The following is a 26,199-nucleotide window of genomic DNA, read 5'->3' as shown; positions in this document are numbered from 1 at the left end:
GATCTAGAGAAGTATACATGATGATTCCCTACTGCCGATCTGCCCCAAATAACTGATTGAAGAGACTGAGGCCCAGAAAAAAAAAGTGATTCTCCCAAGATGACACAGAAAGTTAGTCACAGAGTCAGGACTGTGTATTTTCAGCTCTCCCTCCCCCACCCTCCACACCAAAATCCTATATATATCCAGGCTTTTTTTTTTTATGTTTATTTTATTTATTTATTTACTTTGGCTTCACCGGGTCTTCGTTGAGGCATGTGGCATCTTTTAGTTGTGGTATGCGGGCTCATAGTTGCAGCACGCCAACTCTTAGTTGCAGCATGTGGGATCTAGTTCCCCGAGCAGGGATCAAACCTGGGGCCCCTGCACTGGGATCACAGAGTCTTACCCACTGGACCACCAGGAAAGTCCCCTCTCCAGACATTTTAGACAGTAGAGTCTCTTCTCTCAGGGAGGAAAGAATCCAACAGATACATTTCTGCCCCATTCCCTAGCCACCAGAATAGAAAATTGCATTTTGCAATTTTTTTACAGCTTTGTTGAGTAGACAGAAAACTGCATATATTGAATGTATACAATTCAATGAGTTTGAACATATGCATTTGGTGATGTTTTTGTAGCACAGCCTGACAGGTACTCAGACAGCCCAAGCTAGGATGAAATTACATTTTACAATTCCTTTCCCTGTATGGAATTGAGTTAAGCTTTGCCACAAACTCTTTTCTTTTTCTTTTTTTTTTTTTTTGCAGGAGATCGGAGAGGTGAACATGAAGCAGCATTCTTGTGCTCTGAAGGTTGTCATTGGTTAGAGGTGGTGAGGGGTGTCTGCGGGTTTCAGTCTATCCTTGCTGTTCTCTGCTGCGTGTCTGCTCTCCTTCCCAACTGTCAGCCCTGTTGACCAAGGGACCAGGGCCCAGACCCTCCACTAAACACTTCTCTATGAACTCAAACAGGCAGTAGTTTTGAAGAGCAAACAATCTTTCACGGACTTCTACACCAGCTCCTTCAGTGACCCCACTACCACCCAGAAAGATCTTTACTTCCCCAGCTCCTCCCACAATTGAATAGAATCTCATCCTTATAATAAATTCCTTGTTCCATAATGCTGATAGCAGTTCTGCTGCTTCCCTGATTGAGCCTTAATTAACATATGTTTGAAAAAATGAGCCTCCTTAACGGAAGTGAAAAACAGTCATGGATTTCTAGGCCTTAGGCACTGAGTCCCTTCCTAGCTACTGTCTCCTCTTCACCGTAAAGCTTTTAGAAAGAGTTGTTTACACTTCTCTCTTTCACTTACCTTTCAGTCTTCAACCTCCTCAATCTGTTTTCTGCCCTTGCAGAAATGGTTTTCAATGTTATTTTGTCTTGTAAGCCCTATATATGCTTTTATACCCTTGACCTCTGTATCAAATAGGGTCCAATCAGGAAACGGAAGCCACATAGGATATTTAATATAGGGAATTGGTTACACTGTTGTCGGAAGGCAGAAACAGCAAAAAGAGGACCCTAAGGAAACAGATATTAGTAACCACAGAATGCAACTGCCACACTCAGACTGCAGGAATTGAGGGAAGAGAACGGATTTTCAAAACCTAAGAGTTCAGAGGAGGGACCCCGCAGTAGGTGGTTCTTGGACCTCCGAGGAAGGGGCACAGCCTGGCGCCCAGAAGGCCTGACCCCGTGGGTAGCCCTCAGATGACAGCGGGCTCTGGCTGCCACGCTGGTCAGGGGAGCTTCATCTCTTACTACCATTCTCCTGCCGGTTTTAGCCCCAGTTACATCATATTTCTCATATTCAACACCAACAGAAGCCTTTGTACAGACTTTCCTTTGCCTGGAACACCATTTAGGCTCATCTGCCTGGCGTTTTGGTATTTATTCCTCAAAGCGCGCTTCAGTGCCATCTTCTTGGCGAAGTTTTTCCGGACCTTCCGGACTCCGTGTACTTGGCGCCCCCTTGTGGTCCCTTGGTTGGAGGTCGGACCTTGTTGCTTGACCTAAATGAAGAAAAGAAAGCGTGCCAGCTCAGGGCGTGTGTCTGCACTCTGTGGGGCTCAGGGGGCGCGGGGGCTGTACCCACGGGCGGCTGAGGGCACGTGCGGGTGACATCTGTTCCGGCTGGACCAAGGGAACGGGAGCCAGAGAGGCCAGAGCTCTCCCCCGTTAGCTTTGCCATCGCATCGGACTTGCAGCTTCACTTGGCCACTTCCAGCCATGAAGCTCCTTTTGCTGACTCTGGCCGCACTGCTGCTCTTGTTCCAGCTCACTCCAGGTAACCTGGACCTCTTCAGGGGAGGGGGAGGGTGTGGGGAGTGTGGAGAGTGAGACCTGGTCACGGAATCCCACGGGCGGGGGGGATGAAATAGCATTTACAACCCAGAGTGCCGTGAGCTGTGATAGAGGGGATCTAGGGTCCTGGGGTGCACATGGGAGGGACCAGCCCAGGCTGAGAGCCAAGAGAGTCCTCCCGGAGGATACTCTTGAGTCCTGAAAAGTGGTTAGAAATTAGAAGGGGAAGGAGAAGAGGTGGAAGTAGGAAGGGTGTCCTGGGCAGAAATCCTCTAATGCAAAGGTCCGGATGTGGGAGAGAGCACCGTGCCTTCAGGAAGCTGGCACAGAATGGAGGGGTGGGTTAAGGGTGTGGCAAGGGGTAAGGCTGACGAAGCACTCAGGGTCCGGGTCTTGATGAGCATTGAATGCCAGATGGGGGAGCCATGGGAAGGCTGAAGCAGAGGAGGGCCATGGTCAAACTTGCCCATTCCACCAACTCTAGCATACCTATCTGGCCCCTCTTGCTCACCTGGCAGAAATTTCTACCCAGCCAAGGCTTTCAGCTCACCTGTCCACAGGGTCGGAAGGTGTGTATTTCCTCACCTCAGCCCTTGTATCTGCCTGTGGCAAATGCCTGAAACACCACTCAGCTGGGGATAGAGAGGAAAGCCTTAGAACCCAGGTTAGAAACTGCTCAACCATTTTCTAACTCTGTGACCTCCAGCAAGCAGCTCAGCAGCTCAGAATTGCAATTTCCTCATTTCTCCATCTGCTGCAACAAAGGCGTGTGTATAGTAATATGACTTTGAGGGAACAACATTGAACACACTAAAATTTTGGTATGCAAAAAAAAGTGTAACTTCTTCATTTTATATAACTCATCTAAATTTTCCCAGGAACTTCCATCCGGCTGATGGGACAGTTTGGGGGGAGGGGTGGTGGAGGGCACTTAGGGACAAAGCGCAAAGGAAGCAAAGTCTTCAGCCTCTCGGAGTTTACATTCTATTGAGAGAAACAGAAAAAAAAAATTTTTTTTAATTAATTAATTTATTTATTTATTTTTGGCTGTGTTGGGTCTTCGTTTCTGTGTGAGGGCTTTCTCTAGTTGCGGCAAGCGGGGGCCACTCTTCATCGCAGTGCGCGGGCCTCTCACTGTCGTGGCCTCTCTTGTTGCGGAGCACAGGCTCCAGACGCGCAGGCTCAGTAGTTGTGGTTCACGGGCCTAGTTGCTCCGCGGCATGTGGGATCTTCCCAGACCAGGGCTCGAACCCGTGTCCCCTGCATTAGCAGGCAGATTCTCAACCACTGCGCCACCAGGGAAGCCCAGAAAAAATTTTTTAAATAACTGAAACATACAAAATGTCAGGTGGTGAGTATAATGAGCAGAATAGGTGGGAAAGGGGAGAGCAAGTACCAGGGGGATGTGGATTTGCTGTTTTAAGGGGTGCTCATGGAATGGGTCACTGTGACCTGAGGGAGAATAAGGGGTGATCCATGTGGATTTGTGGAGAAGAACATTCAAGCTGGAGGGAACATGAAGTGCAAAGATCCTGGGGCAGGAGCATGAGGAGGTAGGGCTCAGTGCTGGACCTTCACTGACTTCTAGCACTATGTCCCTCATGGTGTGTGATCCTGTGACTGATGAAACCTCTTGGTCCTGTCGAGAGCCCCACTGACTCAGCCCTTCATCTCAGCCAAATCTTCCATCTTATCCCTAGGTTTAGGCTGTTCACACACAGTCCCTCCCACTGCCTTCTGCATAGGGATCTACTCCTGACAGGTCTCTCAGGCTCGCAGCTCATCACTGGTTTTCCTATCTTCACTAGAGACACAAGGGAACTTGGGGACCTTCTGGGTCTATTTTATGCCACAGGAGAGGAGAGGGAGAAGCTCAGACACTTCCCTCAGCCATTTCTTTTTTTTTTTTTTTTTTTTAATTTATTTATTTTTGGCTGTGTTGGGTCTTCGTTTCTGTGTGAGGGCTTTCTCTAGTTGCGGCAAGTGGGGGCCACTCTTCATCACGGTGTGCGGGCCTCTCACTGTCGCGGCCTCTCTTTTCGTGGAACACAGGCTCCAGACGCGCAGGCTCAGTAGTTGTGGCTCACGGGCCTAGTTGCTCCACAGCATGTGGGATCTTCCCAAACCAGGGCTCGAACCTGTGTCCCCCACATTGGCAGGCAGATTCTCAACCACTGCGCCACCAGGGAAGCCCCCCTCAGCCATTTCTAAATCCCCCTCCAGGTGGCACCATAATGTGCCGTGCCGATGCTGTTAGCAATTTTCCTGGGCTACGGTCTGAGGGCAAAAAGTAAATGCCCTCTTCTCTGGCAGTTTCTCCAGACCAATCTGGGTGTTTGTAGCAAGAGATTCTCTTGCCCCTGCCTTTCTCACATTACTTATCTCTACTTCCTAGGTGTTCAGGTCGACCAGCAGGCCTTAGTGGGGGAGGGGAGGAAGGCCTCTGTCTCTAGCTTGCTGGTGGGTCCACCATCATCCTGGCTGGCAGAGGCAAGGTGTGGGCTCTGGTGGAGCTCTAAGGCCTCCTCCTGCTGCTGCTGCAGGAAGTGGATTTAAGCACCCCAGTTTCCGCTAGGGAGAGTATTTCCCTCTACTTCCTATTGGGTGTGGTGATGGTAAAGGATATTATATGGAAGTTTCTTTGGCCGGACCCTCAAGCCTTTGCCTCCTATGGCTTATGGTGAGGTGGTATTATCTGAATCCACCAGGCTCAGCTAATAATATATAAAGGAGCTCTTTGAAATTTGGAAATCCCTGACCTTTCTAGATAAATTTCGGTTCTTAAAAGTATTATCTTGCTATAAACTAAAACAACGCATCTCATTTAAGCTGAGCAATGACTTTGTCATTCTAACTGTTGTTTACTATTACCCCAAAGCCCAGAAACTCTGCCCATTTCTGCTTTTCAGCAACCAAAGGGCCTCATGGTTAAAGGGGAATGAAGTATGTATAACTTTAATATTTTCAAAATTTTTAGTTCATTGTGGAATTCGGGACATATATATAAAGCCCAAGAGCCCAGCAGAGGTTAGATTTAGGTGTGATATGTCACACCCCTTTCCATTATACCTCCTCATAGCACCCAGAGTTCTTCCTTTATAATTTTCAGCCTAACTCTAGTCAATCAAATATCTGCGTAGCTATTTCTTGAATAGTTGTTTCTCATCACCCTTCCCCAACTAGACTGGAAGTTCTCTGAGGGCAGGTATCTGTCTCTAACTTATTCATAATTGTATCTCCAGTGTATAGGCTTCTCAGTCTACACATGTGTTTCCCTAGGATAGACATCTAGAAAGGAAATTGCTGGTCAAGACTGCACAATCTGAAAATGTGCTAAGTAGCTTCCAGAGAGGCCGAAACAAAATGTGTGAGACCATCTTTCCTCTCACTCTCAACAACAATTCATCTTGACACTCTTGAATTAAAAATTGAGATTTCATTGTTAAATGGTGGGGGGTTTTTTTCTTACCTTTTTTGTAAAATACAACGCAATTACAGATACTGAAAACCACATAAAACAAATGTGCAGCTTAATGAAATGTTATAAAGCACACACCCTTGTAACACCATCCAGGTCAATAAACAGGACATTGACAATCACCTCAAAAACCCCCTCCACCTGGGCTTCCCTGGTGGCGCAGTGGTTGAGAATCTGCCTGCTAATGCAGGGGACACAGGTTCGAGCCCTGGTCTGGGAAGATCCCACATGCCGCGGAGCAACTAAGCCCATGAGCCACAACTACTGAGCCTGCGCGTCTGGAGCCTGTGCTCCACAACAAGAGAGGCCGCGATAGTGAGAGGCCCACGCACCGCGATGAAGAGTGGCCCCGGCTTGCCACAACTAGAGAAAGCCCTCGCACAGAAACGAAGACCCAACACAGCCAAAAATAAATAAATAAATTAAAAAAAAAAAAAAAAACTCTACCTATGCCCCATCACAACTGTCTCTTTCCCCAAATTAAGTACTATCCTGACTTTTATAGCGATCAACTATTTGTGCACCTTTATAGTTTCATTGCTAGGGCTGCATCCTTAGAAACCCTATTTTTGCCATGCCCGCTTTTAAAATCTAACATTTCTTAAGATTTTTAGTTTTTTAATTTACTGGTTATATCTTCATCCCTTTCTTTTCTCTATAATTTATCTGTTGGGTCATTTGACCCATAGTTTCCCACAGTACAGATTTTGCTAATTGCATATTCAAAGTGAATTCAACGTGTTCCTCGGACCTCTGTATTTCCTGCAAATTGGTGACTGGATCCAGAAGTTTGATCAGGCTCAAGTTCTACGCTTTTTGGCAAAACGTTGGGGGATGGTATTTACCTTTTTCATCAGAAGGCAAATAATATGTTTGTTATCTCTCTTTTAGTGACAAATTAATGCTCAAAGCTGAGATGCATTAATTCTTTGCCTATTGCAAAACGGTGATATTCTATTATGTGATTTTCACTAGTTAACTGGAATACTAATATAATAAAGACACTCCTCACCATCTACTATTTGGTTACTCAGCAGTACAGTTCATATAAGAAAGACAGAATAAATGCTTGGTGATTTTTCTTTACATATGAATCTGCAAGATAATGATTTCTTTTCCTATCATCCACCAAATGTGACAGAATAGTTTTTAATATCATCATAAACTCATAGATTTAAATATATTTGATGACTTTTCATTCATTGCAGTCTTTTTTTATCAACTTATTTATTTTATTTTATTTATTTTATTTTTGGCTGCTTTGGGTCTTCGTTGCTGCACGCGGGCTTTTTCTAGTTGCAGCGAGCGGGGGCCACTCTGTTGTGGTTCGTGGGCCTCTCATTGCAGTGGCTTTTCTTGTTGCGGAGCACGGGCTCTAAGCACATGGGCTTCAGTAGTTGTGGCATGCAGGCTCAGTAGTTGTGGTGCACGGGCTTATTTGTCTTCCCAGACCAGGGATCGAACCGTGTCCCCTGCATTGGCAGGCAGATTCTTAACCACTGCGCCACCAGGGAAGTCCCCACTGCAGTCTTTATTCTTACTGAAACTCAGCCAGTGGAAGCCTAAGTCTTATTTACATATCCCTGTTAGTCTTTGATAGTTTCCTTGTGATAAAGTCCATCTTATAAACACCACGAAGGACACACATGCAGTCTGACAAAGTTAAACATATTAACTTACTGAAGCAAAGGAAAATACACACCAAAGGAACTGTGGAACATCTCACCAAATGAAGGAACAAATAGGATTACTATAGGATTAAGGAGAATAGCAGAGTTTTAGATAAAATGTAAATGAAGCAGAGTTTGATAGACTTCAAGGGCCACAGGATGGTGTGTAAAGAGGTTAACATCTGTTCTAGGTCCCATTTCCATGGAAAGTACAAAGAGAAATGTGGAATTTTATATCCCCAAACTCTTTCTCTGACACTCTGTCCCTGGCTCTGAAATAAAGGTTGCTCTTCTGTATAAAAAGACTCGATTCCTCAGGGAAAAATGTAACATTCCAGCCTTGCCGATATGATTTCAAATACAAAGTTTCTGATAGGTGTGATTTGAGAAAACAGGGTTTCTTAGCACTTCGTCCTTTTATTAATTTACAAAAGCAGTTTCACTGGTACACAACTGGTTATCTGGTGTGACAAGATATTCTGGGCTCATCTTGTACAACTCCTGCACCAGACCTTGAATTAGCCTTTTCTTCAAAAAGCCCTAATTTTTTAAGTAGGAAAATGGTATTTAAAAACTGTGATCTAGATGCTAGAGATATTAATGCTACTAAATTAGCCCTTCTTTCTACATCTTTTCAGAGCACGTGAGAAAATCAACACATTGAATATATATGAAATACTTAATGAATTCATATTGATAATTCCTATTCAAAGTGAGGACTTCAGGATTTGTACTAAAATATTCCATATTATTTCTGTATGTTCTTTCTTCTGCACCAATATTCTCAGATATACTGTGTACTTCTTCGGTATTTTCAAGTCATCTTTTATTTGAAGAAGGTTTTCTTGAATTATAGTTTGTAGTATTTTTTCTGACATCTTGCTCTGATTTTCTTTCTCAAGGCCTCACCTTGTCTCTGTTGAATCTCCTTTCCCTATCTTCAGTATTTGTCACCTTCTATCGAATTTTTTTCCTTATCATTTCTTTTTCACCAGTTTTATTGAGTTATCATTTACATAAGATTAAATATCCACATTTTTTAAAATTTATTTATTTAATTTATTTATTTTTGGCTGCACGCGCGCTTTTTCTAGTTGCGGCGAGCGGGGGCCACTCTGTTGTGGTGCGTGGGCTTCTCATTGTGGTGGCCTCTCTTGTTGGAGCACGGGCTCTAGGCACGCGGGCTTCAGTAGTTGTGGCTCGCGGGCTCTAGAGCTCAGGCTCGGTAGTTGTGGCACACGGGCTTAGTTGCTCTGCGGCATGTGGGATCTTCCCAGACCAGGGCTTGAACCTGTGTCCCCTGCATTGGCAGGCGGATTCTTAACCACTGTGCTACCAGGGAAGCCCTAAATGTCCACATTTTAATTATACAACATGAGTTTCAACAAATGTATACATCCATGTAACCACTACCACAGTTGTAGTATAATACACTTCCATTACCCCAAAAAGATCTCTCATGCCCCTTTGCAGTCACCTCCCCAGTCCCCCAGACAGCAGCTATGACTAATCTACATTGTGTCACTTTAGTTTGGCCTTTTAGAATTAAACAACAGGAAGGCTTTTTTGCCTGGATTCTTTAACTTAGCATAATGCTTTTGCAATTCATCCATGTTGTTCATGTATCGATATCTTGTTACCCTGTGTTTCTGAGTAGTATTCCATTGTATGAATACATACCACAATTTGTTTATCAATTAACTAGCTGTTAGATATTTGAGCACTTTCCAGTTTTTAGCTATTATAAATAGAGCTACTGTGAATGGTCCAATGAAGTCTTCATTTCTCTAGAGTAAATGCCTAAGGGTGGAGTTGCTAGGTTGTATGATAAGGCTATGATAAACTTTATAAAAAACTGCAAACTGTTTTCCAAAGTGGCTATACTATTTTGCATTCCCATTAGCAATAAGAGATTTACAGTTGCTTCACATCACTGTCAATGCATGGTATTTTCTGTCTTTTAATTTTAGCCATTCTAGTGGGTATGTAGTTTTAACTGTTGTTTTACTGATGGCTAAAATACTTAATGACTAATCATATTAAACACATTTTGATGTGCTTATTCGCCATGTATATGTCTTCATTGGTGTAGTGCCCGCTTTTAATCAGGTTTTTTGTTGAGTTGTGTGTTCTACATATTCTAGGTAAACATTTTTAAAAAGATGTATGCTTTGTAAATATTTTCTTCCAGACTGTAAATTGCCTTTTGATTTACTTAACAGTGTCTTTTGAAAGGTAAGAACTTTTAGTTTTGAAGAAGTCCAATGTGTTCATTTTTTCTTTTGTGGCTCATGTTTTTGTATCTTATCTAAAAAAAATCTTGCTTGACACAAGGTCAGAAACATTTTCTCCTATGGTTTCTTCCAGGTGTTCTATTGTTTTAGCTCTTACATTTTAGGTCCATGATTCATTTTGTGTACAGTGTGGGGTAAGGGTTGAGGTTCATTTATTTACACATGGATGTGCGGCATCATTTAATGAAAAGAATTTCCTTTTCCCCCTTTGAATTACCTTGACATCTTTGTTGAAAATCAGTTGACCATATAGGTTGGGATTAGTTTATGGACTCTCTCTGCCATCCCACTGATCTACATGTCTATTCTTATGCCAATACCACATTGTCTTGGTTACTATGACTTTGCAGTAAACCTTGAAATCAGGTACTGTGAGTCTTCCAACTTTGTTCTTTTCCAGATTGTTTTATCTGTTTTAGGTCAATTGCATTTTCATATAAATTTTAGAATCAGCTTTTCAATTCTACAAAATAGCCTGCTGGAAATATTCTTGGGACTGCATTGATCAATTTAAGGAGAATTGAGATCTTATCAAAATTAAGTCTTTGAATCCATGAACATGGTATCTCTCTCCATTTCTTTATGTCTTCCTTTCTTTCTCTGAAATGTTTTGTGGTTTTTATATTTTACATATTGTAGTAGGCTGAATAATGACTCCCCAGAGATGTCCAAGTCCTAATCCCCAGAACCCATGAATATGTTACCTTATATGGTAAAAAAGATTTTGCAGGTGTCTTGAGATGGGGAGATTATCTTGGGTTTTCTGGGTGGACTCAATGTAATCACAAGAGACCTAATAAGAGGGCAGCAGGAGATCAGATTGTGGAGGAAAAGATAAGAAAATGGAAGCAAGGGGTTGCAGTAATGTAAGAAAGGGGTTACAAGCAAAGAAATACAGGTAGTCATTAGAAGGTGAAAAGGGGAAGAAAATAGCTTCTGCCCTAAGAGTCTCCAGAAGGAACCAGCCCTGCTGGCACCTTGACTTTAGCCCAGTGAAACAATAAATTAGTGTTGTTTTAAGACACTAAGTTTGTGGTAATTTTGTTACAGCAGCAATACGATATGAAACTAATACACATATATTTTGTTAAATTCATCACTGTTATGTATTTTTAAGCTGTTGTAAATGATGTTTTTAAAAGTTCAGTTGTTTGTTGCTAGTATATTGAAATACAGTTTTTTTTAATTGAAGTAGAGTTGATTTACAATTTTGTGCCAATCTCTGCTCTACAGCAAAGTGACTCAGTTATACACATACAGACATTCTCTTTTTTATATTCTTTCCCATTATTGTTTATCACAAGATATTGAATATAGTTCCCAGTGCTATATAGTAGGACCTTGTTGTTTATCCATCCTGTATATAATAGTTTGCATCTACTAATCCCACACTCCCAGTCCATCCCTCCCCCACCACCCCCTCCCTTGGCAACCACAAGTCTGTTCTCTATGTCTATGAGTCTGTTTCTGTTTTGTAGATAGGTTCATTTGTGCCATATTTTAGATTCCACATATAAGTGATATCATATGATATTTGTCTTTCTCTTTCTGACTTACTTCACTTAGTATGATAATCTCTAGTTGTATCCATGTTGATGCAAATGGTGTTATTTCATTCTTTTTTATGGCTGAGTAGTATTCCACTGTATATATGTACCACATTTTCTTTATCCATTCATCTCTCGATGGACATTTAGGTTGTTTCCATGTTTTGGCTATTGTGAATAGTGCTGCTATGAACATAGGGGTGCATGTATCTTTTTGAATTATAGTTTTGTCCAGGTATATGCCCAATAAAAAAATGGGCAGAAGACCTTAACAGACATTTCTCCAAAGAAGACATACAGATGGCCAAGAAGCACATGAAAAGATGCTCAACATCACTAATTATTAGAGAAATGCAAATCAAAACTACAGTGAGGTACCACCTCACACCAGTTAGAATGGGCGTCATCAGAAAATCTACAAACAACAAATGCTGGAGAGGGTGTGGAGAAAAGGGAACCCTCTTGCACTGTTGGTGGGAATGTAAATTGATACAGCCACTATGGAGAACAGTATGGAGGTTCCTTAAAAAACTAAAAATAGAATTACCATATGATCCAGCAATCCCACTACTGGGCACATACCCAGAGAAAATCATAATTCAAAAAGACACATGCACCCCAATGTTCATTACAGCACTATTTACAATAGCCAGGACATGGAAGCAACCTAAATGCCAATCGACAGACAAATGGATAAAGAAGTTGTGGTACATATATACAATGGAATATTACTCAGCCATAAAAAGGAATGAAATTGGGTCATTTGTAGAGACGTGGATGGATCTAGACTGTCATACAGAGTGAAGTCAGAAACAAAAAAACAAATATCATATATTAACTCATATATGTGGAACCTAGAAAAATGGTACAGATGAACTGGTTTGCAGGGCAGAAATTGAGACACAGATGTAGAGAACAAACGTATGGACACCAAGCGGGGAAAGCGGCGGGGGGCTAGGGGTGGTGGTGTGATGAATTGGGCGATTGGGATTGACATGTATACACTGATGTGTATAATATTGATGACTAATAAGAACCTGCTGTATAAAAAACTAAAATAAAATTTAAAAATTAAAAAAAAAAGTTTCTGTCCCTCCCCCTTCCTCTCCTTTTGGTAATCTGATTGTATGTAAGTTATACTGCTTGTTATTGTCCCATGGGTCACTGATGTTCTGTTTTGGGGGTTTTTTTCCCAATATTTTTTCTCTCTACTTCCTTTTGGATAGTTTCTGTTGCTATGTCTTCAAGTTCATTTATCTTTACTTCTGCAATGTCTATTGTTAACATCACTAAGTATGTTTTTCATTTAATATTTAATGTTTCATCTCAAATTTTCTTAATCATTTAGGGGTTTATTTCAGTTTTGTTTGTCTGATTTTTACTACTTATAGCTTTCATTTGAACAAATTTACCATTGGATAAACTAGAAAATTTTTCTTCTTTTTTTTCCAATATTTTTTATTGAAGTATAGTTGATTTGCAATGCTTCAGGTGTACAGCAAAGTGATTCAGTTTTATATATATGACTATATATGTAACTTTTCAGATTATTTCCATTATAGGTTATTACAAGATATTGAATATAAGTCCCTGTGCTATACAGTAGGTTCTTGTTGTTTATCTAGTTTACATACAGTAGTATATATCTGTCAAATATTTTCATGTGAATTTTTTACATCTTTATTTCTCTCCTCATAATGTTCATGTTTTCCTCAATCTTCTTGAGCTTATGGAGTGTATTTATAATAGTCGTTTCATCATTCTTGTCTGCTAGTTCCATAATCTTTGTCATTTCTGGGTCTGTTGATTGATTTTATCCTGGTTGTGGTTCATACTTTCCTGCTTTTTTTTTTTTTTTTTTTTAATGCCTGGAAAATTATTTGGATTCTTTGCACTGTAGATTTTATACTTTTGGTTACTGGATTTTTTTTTTCCTTTAAAGAGTATTGGTTTTTGTTCTGGTATGCAGTAAGTTAGTTGGAATCAGATGAATCCTTTCAAGACTGACATTTAATCTTTTTAGGATGGGTATGGGACATCCTTTAATCTAGGGCTAATTTAGCCCCACCATGCTGCAGATTTTACAAGGTCTTTCCACTCAGGCAGGTGGGGACACAAGATATTCCCAGCCCTGTGTGATCACTGGGAATTGTTTTGCCTACTTCTTTTTGGTGGTTCTTTCCTAGGCCTTTGGTAGTTTCCTCTTACACTTGCACAGATAATACCTAAAGACTAGAGGAGTGCTCTGCAGAGCTCTGTAGTATGCCCCCTCTGTGTGTGTGTTTCTCCCTGTGTGTCTGTGTATAGCCCCCTCTTCTTTGATTCTGGGACCCACAGATTCTAGCTGACTTGACCTCCTTGAACTCCTTGAACCTCAATTTCTACATCCTCCATTCAGTAAGATCACCAGGCTTTGTTTGGATTCCTCTTCCTGCACTGCAGCCCAGAAACTGCTTCTAGTCCGTAAACTGGTGCAACTAGAGGGCTCATCTTGTTTGTTTCCCTTCTCTCCAGGATCATGTTTGAAAATCATTGTTTCTTATACATTTGGTCCAATTATCTTGTTGTTTAAAGCAGGAAAATCAATATGGCTCCTGTCACTCCATCTCAGCCTGAAGAAGAAATCCCATTTCTTTTTTTTAATTTTTACATTTTTTCTCTTCTATTTCTCTTAAAATATTATCCATTGAGATTATTTGCTTTTGTATCCCTTTCAGGTTAGACTTTTTTCTGAAAAGAATTTTCTTTAATTCCTAATTATATCTATCATTGCACTTCTGAAATTTTTAATGCTAGTGGACTTTATGTTATCTTATTTACTACATACAACTCTCTAAAATAGGTGCTATTATGTCTTTTGTTTTCAAAAGAGAAAAATGAAGCTCTGTGAAGGGAAGTAACTTGCTCAAGATCTCCCAGTTTACATGTGGTGGAGCCAGCTTTCAAATCCAGACTTTGGGGGTTTCAATAAGTGGGACAGTTCCTGGAGCAATCCTCACTATCAAATTAAAACTTCCATACCAATATTGTCTTAGAATAGCTTTTAAGTTTTAAAGAAACTTAAAGACTGTGATGGGTCAAATTTTTTACCAAGCTTCATTTCAGGCAGTTGAGAAATACCCCATAGCCATCTTAGTGTCTCCATAATCCATCTGACTGAAGTAAAACCCCAGATTTCTCTCAGTTTATTTTTTCAGGATCTGGTGCTTGTGATGGCAGTTTGCTCAAGGTTCAGAGAAGTTGAAAAAGATAAGTTTTTAAAGTAAATTAATGATTCTCATATGGATATAAAAATGAACACATGTTAAAGATTTTATTTAACTCATAATGAGAGAACAAGGCAGATTTTGTAACTGGTTTAAAGCATAAAGGTATACACACACCACTATATATGATAGATAACCAACAAGGACCTACTGTATAGCACAGGGAACTCTACTCAGTATTCTATGATAACCTATATGAGAAAAGAATCTGAAAAAGAATGAATATATGTATAGGTATAACTGAATCACTTTACTGTACACCTGAAACTAACACAACATTGTAACTCAACTATACTCTAATAAAATATTTTTTAGAAAAATTTTAAAAAGCATAAAGGTATTAATGGAGTAAGGGAATCTTGAAATGAATTTACAAGACAGAAACTGGTTCTTTTTTCCCCCATGGGGCAGGGGAAGGGAGGGAGTCAATTGAATCCCTGTGGAACAGAACTTACTTGAATATATAGGAAATAATTATTTTTGCATTACTATCATTAATCAAGAGCTCATAGAGATGTAAAACTCCCACATAATCAGAATCAGATAACTCTGAAGTCTGTGATCTGTCTAGACCAGGGACTTCTGACACTATTGGCAACTATTGACATTTTGGCACTGTTGGCATTTTGGGCTAGACAGTTCTTTATTGTGGCTGTCCTGTGCATTGTAAGATATTTAGCAGAATCTTTGGCCTCACTAATTGCCAGTAGCACCCCACACCAGTTGTGACAACTAAAAACATCTCCAGACATTTCATTGACAAACATCCCTTGGGGAGCAAAATTTCCCTATTTGAGCCAAGTTTTCCTCTAAAACACGAATTTTCCCCAGTCTGCCCCATACTGGTCAAAAAATAATCTCAAAGAAAACTTATTCCTAATCACAAAATAAACTTGGTCTAAACCTACAACAGAAAGAAGGAAATAATAAATAAAAAATTAATGAAATAAAGAATAGTCACAGCACCAAACTGCCTAAAGAAAGTAGTTTCACTGACACAAATAGAGGTTACAGACTTTATTCAGCTGATGGACATCAGGGAGCAGCTGAAGACCCAAGTCAGGGCAGGCTTGGAGTTTTTATAGAACAAAGAGAAGAGAGGGGTGCATGTTCTTGTTTGGGTCAAGTAGCAGATTTCATCTTTAACTGCTGCAAAACTTGTATTTGGAATAATTAGACACTGTTGCAGATTTTTGTGCCTCTTGGTTGAGGCCATTGGTGCAATCCCATCCCCAAAGCTGTCAGAGCAGTTCTTTTGAGAGCTGTTTGTGCAAGTCTTGAGTTTGTCGGTTAGTCAGGATTCTGGGGCAGGAAAGGTATCAAAACAACATGGATGGTTGTTGCCAGGGGCTAGGAGGAGGGGAGAATGGGGAGTTATTGCTTAATGGGAATAGAGTTTCAGCTTTACAAGATGAAAAGAGTTATGGGAATGGGTGGTGGTGATGGTTGCACAACAATATGAACATATTTAATACCATGGAACTGTACACTTTAAGATAGTTAACATAAATTTTATGTCATGTGTATTTTACCGCAATTTAAAAAAATATAAGTACAGCCACCTTCTTGACGATAGGCCTTGGCAAAGACAAAACAAAACAAAAATAGGGATGTGAAGAAATTGATGGATTTTAGCCAAATATATAGATACGTATAGTGTGTGTGTATATCTATATATATACACAATGAAATATTACTAAGCCATAAAAAAGAATGAAATAATTCCATTTGCAGCAACATGGATGGACCTTGAGATTATCATACTAAGTGAAGCCATATAGGGAAAGACAAATATCATATAATATCACTTATACGTGGAATCTAAAATATGATACAAATGAACTTATTTACAAAACAGAAACAGACTCACAGACTTCCAAAACAAACTTATGGTTACCAAAGGGGAAAGGGGAGTGGGGGAGAGATAAATTAGGAGGTTGGGAATAACATATATACTCTACTATATATAAAATAGATAACCAACAAGGACCTACTGTATAGCACAGGGAACTATACTCAATATTTTTGTAATAATCTATAAGGGAAAAGAATCTGAAAAGAATATATATTATAGCACTGTGCTGTACACCTGAAACTAACACAATATTGTAAATCAACTATACTTCAATTTTTTTAATTTAAAAAAACAATACAGATGAATGCTGAAAATATTATGCTAAGTAAAAAGAAGCCAGGCACAAAATGCTGCACATTATATGATTCCATTGGCATAAAATATCTAATTAGGCAAGTCTGTAGCGAGGAGGGCATATTGGTGGTTGCTCAGGGATGAGGAGAGGAGAAATGAAAATGCTTAATGGGTGCAGGGTTTCTGTTTGGGATGATTAAAAAGTTCTGGAACTAGACGGTGATGATGGTTGCACAACATTGTGAGTGTAATTAATGCCCCTGGACTGTACACTTTAAAATACTTAAACTGATAAACTTTATGTTATTTGTATTTTACCACAATTTTTCGAAAGGGAGAAGAAGGGAAAAAAAGAGAGGACAAGGGTCAGAGTCAAAGGAAACTAAGCACCCTCTATCACATCTGTTTTAATCCTTTTACAGACAATTCAAATCCAGAATCTACCTCTTCTTAGGACTGACACTGTCTCTGTTCTTCTTTCTTTTCAGGTAGCACCCTAAGATGCTGGAATCTTCATGGCAAATGCCGCCAGAAATGTTTCAAGAAGGAAAGGGTCTATGTTTACTGCACAAATAATAAAATGTGCTGTGTGAAGCCCAAGTACCAGCCAAAAAGCCTTCCATGGAAAGTTTAAGTTCTTTGAAACCTAAAGTCATCAGAAGGCAGGTGAAGCTATGCTTAGTCTGACCACAGTGGATTCTCAAACTCCGTCAATAAACACTTCTGGCTGACCCCTGTGTTTGCCTGTTAGTCTATCCAGAGGTTCTCAGGAAGTCCTCTTACAGATGGTCCATTAAGTCAAAACTATTTTCGTTATAATAATAAGACATTATTTGCCATTTTTTCTCACTTTCTCCCAAGTGTGAAATTTTCTGGAATCTACACGACACACAATAATATCATTCTGGCAGCTAATGAAAGGTGTGCTTATGAATCCTTACATTTTTAGAATTTTTTAAGATAGAACCTTAAGGTATAAATGTGTTCATTTTCAGAGATTAACTCAGGTTGTTCTCAGTAATTCTATGGTACTCTTATTAGCTATCTTTAGCTATATTATTAATCTCTGGAAACTCATTATCATCTAATAAATCACTGCTTTGAAATTCCAAAATTTTCCTTTTACCTATGTGGAAACTCAACAAAAAATAAAAACATTTTGTTGTCTACAGGATCTGGGAGTCCCAGGGCTGGGGTCCTAGGGTTAGTGCCCACCCACTGGTGAGTAGAGCAAGATCCCAGGGTCTCTGGCTGCAGGGCTCTTGGGGTCCCAGGGTTAGTGCTAGTGCACTGGTGTGCAGGGTTGGGTCCAGGGCCCTCTGGTGGACAGAGCCATGTCCCAAGGCAGCTGTGGGCTCAGGGAGTCTTAGGGCAGTTAGGCCTGCTGGGGTGGGGCTGTGTCCCTGCGCAGCTAGTTGCGTGACCTGAGGTGTCCCAGTACTAGTGCCAAAAGGCTAGTGGGTGGAACCAGGTCTCCCAGAACTAATGAGCTAGAAAGAGGATTCCAAACTGACACTTGCCAGCACCAGTGTCCACATGCTAGGATTAACTCACAAAAATGGCTGCCACCAGTGTCTGTGTCCCAGGGTGAGGTCCAGGAGGCTCTCTAAGATCAGCAGGTGGGTCTGACCCAGGCTCCTTTCAAATTACTGCTTCTGCCACAGGTCCCAGAGTGTGTGAGATTTTGTGTGTACACTTTAAGACTGGAGTCTCTATTTCCCACAGTGCTCTGGCTGTCCCAAAAGTAAGCCCCACTGGCCTTCAAAGCCAAACATTCTGGGGGGCTCATGTTCCTGATGCAGAACTGCTGGGCTGGGGAACCTGATGTGAGACTCAGATCCCTTGCTCCTTGGGGATAACCTTGCAATTGTAATTACCCTCCTATTTGTGGATCACCCAGCCCGGGGGATATGGGTCTTGACTCTACCATGACTCCACACCTCCTACCCATCTCATTGTGGTTCCTTCTTTATATCTTTAGTTGTAGAAGCAACAGACAACCTTTAAATAACTATTATAAATATGTCAAGGAAATTAGAGGAAAAGATTGACTGAAAGGATAATTTAAACCAATACACAGAAAAATAGTGTATCAGTTTTCTATCAGTGTATTACAAAGCACTCTAAAACTCAGTGGATTAAAAAAACAACTATTCATTATTTCTCAGAATTATGTGTGTTAATTAAGTGGTTCTTCTGAGATTCTCATCTGGGGTCACTGATGTAACTACATCTCTCTCCATATGGCCTCCCCATTTCAAGGAAGTTAACCTTGGCTTCTAACATGATGGCTAGGTCTAAGAGGGTAAGCCCCAATATGCATCATTTATCAAACTTCTGTTATTATGTTTTCTTAAGTCCTATTGGCCAAAGTAAGTCATGTGACCCAGGGTCAATACGGAAAAAAACTGTACAGGGACATGAATACTGCAGGCATGATTCACTGGGGATCATCGGTGTATCAGTCTATCACAAATGGAATCTCTAAGAATAAACTGGGCATTCTAAACTGAAAAATACAAAATCTAAAATTAAGGATTTATTGGTTATGCTTAACAGCAGACTGAGCATAGTAGAAGAAAGAATCAGTAAGTCAAAGACAGATCAATAGGAAATACAGTCAAAGCACAGAGAGAAAAAAGAAATGCAGACTAGAACAGAGCATGAGAAACTTATGGGACAATATCAAATGGTCTAACATATATGTAGTTGGAGTCTCAGAACAAAAAGAAAGAGAGAATAGGGAAGAAATATTTTTTTAAGATAATGGCTGAAAATTTCCAAAATTGTTAAAAGACATTGATCCACAGACTCAAGAAACTTAGGGAACTCCAAGCAGGACAGACACAAAGAAAATCAAAATACCATAGCATAATCAAACTGTTAACAACCAAAAGAAAAAGTACTTCCTGATAACTGTGAATGTTTCAAACAAAACATGTTCAGGAATTTAATGGAGAAAATTAGAAGCCCTTATTGAAAGACACTATAAAAAGCCTAAATTAATAGAGACATAATATTTCACAACTTAGATAACTCAGTATCTTAAAGATGTCAATTCTACACTAATTGTTTCCTAGATTCATTGAAATTCCAGTCAAAAAACTAACAAAATTTTTTCCAGAATCTGTTCAAAATTGTGCACATATAAAAAAATATTTTGTTAGGGACATAGACGTAGATGACAAAAATATCAATAAAGCACAAATATAGGATAATGGTTAACTCTAAGAATATAGGAATTGAAAAAGGTAATGCTAATATTCTATTTTTTTATCTGGATGGTAGTTATAGAGATGTTTGTTGTCTTATTGCTTTTTATACTTTTATATATTTTTAAAATATTATTTTGCTTTCTCAATATATAATAAAATCAAGCATTTTAAAAGGAGATAAAACTTATGAACAGAAAAAATGCAAAAACTAAATCAGCTAAAAATCCTAGAAAATAAAATATTTGAAAATTACGTATCCTATAAAATATTTTTTCAGAATACGTAAAGAACTCTCAAAACTCAATAAAAAGAAACAAAACAACCTAATAACAAAATGAGCAAAAGATTTGAACTGACACTTCACCAAAAAAGTTACACATGTAACAAATAAGCACAAGAAAATGGATAGATATTAGAGAAATGCACATTAAAATCACAATAAAATACTGCTACACACATTTCAGAGTGTCTAAAATTAAAACGATTGACCATAATGATTGCTGATGAGGAACAAGGGTTGGCAGCTGAAGCTATTGTACACTGCTGGTGGGAATGTAAAATGGTAATACAACCCCTTTGGAAATAATTGGGCAGTTTCTTAAAAAGTTTAATGCACCACAGGATCCAAGCACTCCACACCTAGGTATTTACCTAGAAGAAATGAAAACATGTCTACTCGAGGACTTATAAGTAAATGTTCACAGCAGCTTTATTTGTGGTAGCCAAAAACTGGAAAAAATCCAAACGTCCATTGACAAGTGAATGGATAAACAAATTGTGGTGTACTGGAATACTACTGGTGTAGTGGAATACTACTCAGCAATAAAAGCAATTAACTATTGAAACTCTGAAAAACATGAATGATTATCGATGATTCTCCAAATAATTATGCCAAGTGAAAGAAAACAGACAAAAATGAATATATATTGTATTATTCCTTTTGCAAAAAACTCTAGAAACTGTTAATATGTAGTAAGAGTATATCAATACTAGAACAGGGCAAGAGGAAGAGAAACAGGGAGTGGTATTAAGAAGGGATTACAAAGATACAAAGATGCACAAGGAAACTTTTGGGGATGATGGATATGTCCATTATCTTGATTTTGGTGATAGTTTCATATGGGTGCACATGTATGATAAAACATCAAATTGCACACTTTAAATTAGTACAGTTTATTATATGTCAATTATACCTCAATAAAGTAAATAAACAAACAATGCTTTTTAGGAGAAAAAAAGGCTAAAGGAAAATAGATATTTTTTAAAAGAGATAGAGTAACTGAATCGTACGTGATGAAACCAAAGAGGTGGACAAGGGCTAGATCTTGGAGGACTTCCCAAGTTAAAAATTATTTTGCAAATATAGATACAAATGGCAGACAACCCATTTCTGGCAACAGATCATCCCCAAATCTTCGATGTTCCTTCAGCCCTATCTTCCCCGATAGCTATTGCCCACTTGGTAATTGGGCGCCATCTAACTGGAAGACTCCTGGAATCACTGCTGATATCCTGGAAGGTTCACCCAGTCCTCCCCTTCCACTCCCCACCCCCTCCCCTGTTGCCCTCACTCAGGATCCTCACCATCAATATTTAAACTGAAGCCACACCGCCTCATGATGGCTTGATATGCCAGCTATCACAAAGACAAATTTGGACCTCACACACAGGACGAGAACTCCAGCCTGCTAGCTGCACAGACATTCCTCATTCATTTCAATGATGAGACCCATATTTTACCTGCTGACGTTTGTGGAACCCCACTTGTCACATTATAGCAGTTTACTGCACATCCAGTCTTCAACCATTTCTCACCACTTCCATTGCTACTACCCTGGTCCAAACCACCATCATTTCTGACCCGGATTGTTACATTGGCCTCCAACTGATTTCCCTCCTTCTGCCTTTATCCACTTTCAGTCTATTCTCAATAGAGTAACCAGAGTGATTCTGGCTCTCCTCTCCTCAAAACCCTCCTGTGATTTCTCATCTCACACAGAGTACAGCCAGAGCCCTTACAATAGCCTACAAGGCACCCCCGCAGTCTGGACTCCATTATTTCTCTGACCTCATCTTCAATTACTCTTCCACTGGTTCACTCCACTCAGGCCATCCTGGCCTCTTGGCTATTCCTCAGACGCACCAGGCATCGTCCAAATGTAACCATAAGTGGGGTCCGGCTGCTCGCCACTCAAAAGCCAATAAAGCTAATAAAGAGCAAGCTTGGCGGAAAGGAAAGTTTATTTTATTTTGGATGCTGGCAACTGGGGCGTTTCAGTATTTTCAAGATAGCTCACAGGATATGGCTCAGAATATTATCTATAGCCCTTGAGGAGGAACTGAAGGTCCTTGACTATGCTTAATGATGAAACTATTATTATTTAGTCTTGTTGGACTGTTTTCCTTTGTTTCTGCATTTTCTCACTTCTCTGATTAAGCTTATCCTTCGGCTAAAGTTTTTCCACAGACAAAAGACAGGCTGAGGACATGGGGGGCAAGGACCATAGGATCCTGCTGCATTTCACCAACTCACATCTTTTGCAGTTGCTGTTCCCTCTCACTGGCACTCTCATCCCCAATCCCCTGAATGACTCTTTCTAACATCTTTTGGGTCTCTGTTCAACTATCATCTTCTCACTGCAGCCTTCTCCTAAATACCTTATTTTAAATTTTTCTTCAAAAGCTGCTCTCTTTTGCTTCTTTTGGGCTTGAATTTCCCCACAGTATGTGTCAGTATCTACCATATTTTTTTCTTTATTGTGTTTATTGCCCCCCATGAGAATGTGATAAAGGTACACTGAATATATGTTACGGTTATCTGTCAAAGACCTGAGCATTAAAATAAATATTTTATTTTACCTAAAGACAGGGTACAGTCAGGAAAACAAAAAAACAGAGTAGGTATTCCCAAAAAAGGTATTTAATACAGGAAATTGATCACACATTTGTTGGAACACTTGAAGCCAAAAATGAAGTTGAAGTTATCCAGGTGTTAGTAACTACAGGAAGGGGCCACAACTCCTAAGGCCAGGAGACCCTTCCCTCTGCCCTCCAGGTCTTCCAGTTCCATTCCCCACCTTTCTCCACCCAGCTGTCTGACCCCCTGGAAGGACTGCATCAATAGGATCTCCTGCCTCTGGCCTCCCGTTTGGTTTAAGGAGTGGGGTGATCTCAGCAAGGTTTTTGGAGGAGAGAGTGAAGTCCAGGTATTTACCACTTCTGTCTCTGCAGAGTTGCCATCTGAATTAGTTAACTGTCATCCTTGCAGTGTGACTCTTTTCTACTCCTATGCTGCATTGAATTGATGAGGATTGGGCTATGTTGCAAATCAATCGTTTTTTGTTTAGATAGATAGATGATAGACAGATAGATGATAGATAGATAGATAGATCTAGATATCTAGATATAGATAGATATATAGAAATGTTTCACAGTCATTTTCTGAGCTCCATCTGCCTTCTGCACAGGGCAAATGGGAAAAATAAAATGTGAATTTGCTAAGAATCCATACCCTTGCATCTTCAAGTGTTAGATGGTGGCGCTAATCTCTGCAATTCCCCAGGGAAACAATATTGCTGTTGCTTCTCTACTATAGTATGTAGGGAAAGTTTCAGTGGCTTCCACTTGTCCATTTCTGCAATAGTAGCCCTCACTCCATAGGTCAGGGAGCCAATGTGAAATTCTGCCAACTACAAAATATGTCTATTCTAATTATACATTCAGAAATGGAGTGGACTCACCGAAGGGTTCAGGGGGATTCAACGGTTCAATTGTGAGATACTCGTGGTCCAAAAATGTATGTATCATCTGACCCCCATACATCCTCCAATTTTGACACATGGCATTTTGGGTCCCTAGTTATTAGTGTCAACTCAGAAACAACATTGCCTTTCCCGAGTATAAAATCACCCTGGTAAATGGCCACAGGTGTTTTAGCCTGAAGGAACATTTCCAGTATATACTTGTAGCATTTTTACAGAGTCCTTCCTTCCTCTAAGGGCCCAGTCTCCACTTCAGTCAAGGGCCTCTTGGTCTGTGAATTTAAGGGAGAAGCCATGATTCTCTATTGAGGCAAATCAGTAAGGGATTTTTCCTGTAAGAGCAGAAATTTGTCTGTTTTGTCCACTGCTGAATCCTCAGTAGCTAGAATAATGCCTGGCACATAGTAGGTATTTGATAAATGTTGGTTGAATTAATGGAAAACAGAAAAAATAGAGTGCTAATGCTAGTGATATGAAAGATTGGAATCATAAGCTTAATACAACTGGGACAATGGAAATCGTTAGGCATGCCAAACTCGGGGGATCCTTAGCCTCAACCAGATGTTCATTGGACTGTGGGTTCAAATTAGGAAAAAGTGAAGCAAAATTAATGAACATGTACATAATGCTGGAAATATATCATTGAAAATTGCATCTAAAATGTTGGGAAACTAAGGATTTTTTTAACCATGTCTTAGATCTACTGAACCATAATCTCCATAAAACATATATTCATTTGTTCATTTAGTCATATAACAAATATTTATTGATCACCTACTATTTGCCAGGCACCATGTTGGTAAATAAGACAAACATGGTCTTTGCCATCATGGAGTCTACAACCTGTGGGAGAAAAAGACATGAGACAAGAAATAAATTCAAATTACATATGGTGGTAAAGGCTATGAAGAGTATAGTGATTGAGAATAAGGGAGGGAGGTCGTGAGGGAGGTGGATCTCCATGAGTAACGAGTGTAACCCTCTCTGAGGAGGTGGCATTTCACCTGTGATCTATAGGATGAGAAATCGTGCTTGCAAAGAGTTGGGAGGGGATTTGCAGAAGAGTACTTCATGTAGAGCAACATGTGCTCAGGCCATTGAGGGAAGGGTGGCTTGTTCCAGAAACTGAAAGAATGGCTGTGTGGCTAAAGGTGTACAAGGGAAGAGAGATACAAGATGAGATCTGAGAGGCAGGCAGTGTGGTAGATCACACAATACTTTGATATTTGGATTTAAAAGACAAGTTCAAGAACAAATTTATGTTTTAAAGTAGAGAACTGTCTGCCTTCCCTCCAATCACTTGTATTTACTCGCAGTTTCTGCTTCCTCATATTATGCTTTACCCCATCCCTCCTCCCACTACCCACCCTACTCTTCAGTCTTGAGTTTTCTCAAGGCATCTTTTCAGCTTCAACTCCATTTATAAACTGCTTTATTCTCTGTATTTCCCAATTAAAATTCTTGTAACAGAGAATCTGATTGATCCAGTTAATCATTTTGCACCAACCCATCTCATAGGTCACTGGCCAGCCTATGGGATTAGCTTGGCTTGCACATCTCATGTCCAATCAACTGTGTCTGGGGCAAGGGGAAGGGGACCTTGTGTTATACATATGCCTGTCACTTCACCCAAGGCTGGGAGCAGAGAAGAGTATAAATGGATGGCACATGCACAGTGTCCCATATCTCCACATCTCCCTGTATCCTTGCAGTGACTTCTATAGGGAGGAATACGTTTGTCTGCTCCTCTCCCCATGAAACAGTGAGTTCCTATGCTTAGAGAGAAATGAACATCAATGAAACATGGGATTCTTGATGGAATTCTGAGGAAGGGGATGGCCCCTCTCTTCATCCCCCTTATGAAATCCCACTAAGTAAGAGCTTGACATTCACTCCTATTCAACCCAGTGCTCCTTTTTATAATAAATATTTTCTGCCCTAAAAAATAAAATTCATAAATATTGTAACCTATCTACTCACAAAATTTCAAGAAAAATAAACTATAATATAAAAGGAGAGAAAAGAACCTATTTTATAATAATATGTATTTCATTGTGTACACACACTTAAAAATGTAATGAAGTAGTCAGATCTTGTGCATAGCGTGAGCGCAACAGCTACAAATGCAGGCCCCAATGGGTGTGTTACATGTGCAAATTCAAATACAACCTAAAGTGCTTGCTATCTGTGTCCTGACTTTCCAAAACGGTGAACAGCTTTCCAAAACGGTAAAGTTCTAACCAAAACAAAATATAATTATTCCTTGATTTACACCGTAATTTCATTCCAGGAAAATTCAATGTGCAAAAAATACTTGCAAAACAGCCTTAGATTCTGGGCTCAGAGAATTACAAATGGGCTCTCACCTACATAAATATCGAACAGGACATTTGAATTTTGGGGAGGAAATGGATCAATACTTCATTTTCCAGGACAGTCACACATGTTGCATGCCGTTTGTTTTTGTTTTTGTTTTTGTTTTTTTTAACATCTTTATTGGAGTATAATTGCTTTACAATGCTGTGTTAGT

At 39.9% G+C, this 26,199-nt stretch overlaps 1 protein-coding gene and 1 long non-coding RNA gene across 2 annotated transcripts in view; one reads left to right on the top strand and one right to left on the bottom strand.

The window, feature by feature from the left end:
* Window positions 1–26,199, bottom strand: part of LOC309613941 — a 211,744-nt gene that overhangs the window by 185,390 nt on the left and 155 nt on the right. The gene's annotated exons all lie outside the window — the stretch shown is intronic.
* On the top strand, window positions 1,721–26,187 carry DEFB123 (defensin beta 123). Its single transcript, XM_082358711.1, has 2 exons — window positions 1,721–2,272; window positions 17,182–26,187. The coding sequence occupies exons 1-2, from the start codon at window positions 2,215–2,217 to the stop codon at window positions 17,325–17,327; spliced, it is 204 nt and encodes a 67-aa protein (XP_082214837.1). The 5' UTR covers window positions 1,721–2,214; the 3' UTR covers window positions 17,328–26,187.

The sequence above is a fragment of the Balaenoptera borealis genome (assembly GCF_965194805.1).
Source record: "Balaenoptera borealis genome assembly, chromosome: 16".
Lineage (NCBI taxonomy): Eukaryota > Metazoa > Chordata > Mammalia > Artiodactyla > Balaenopteridae > Balaenoptera > Balaenoptera borealis.
This window is presented reverse-complemented; position numbering and strand designations above follow the sequence as displayed.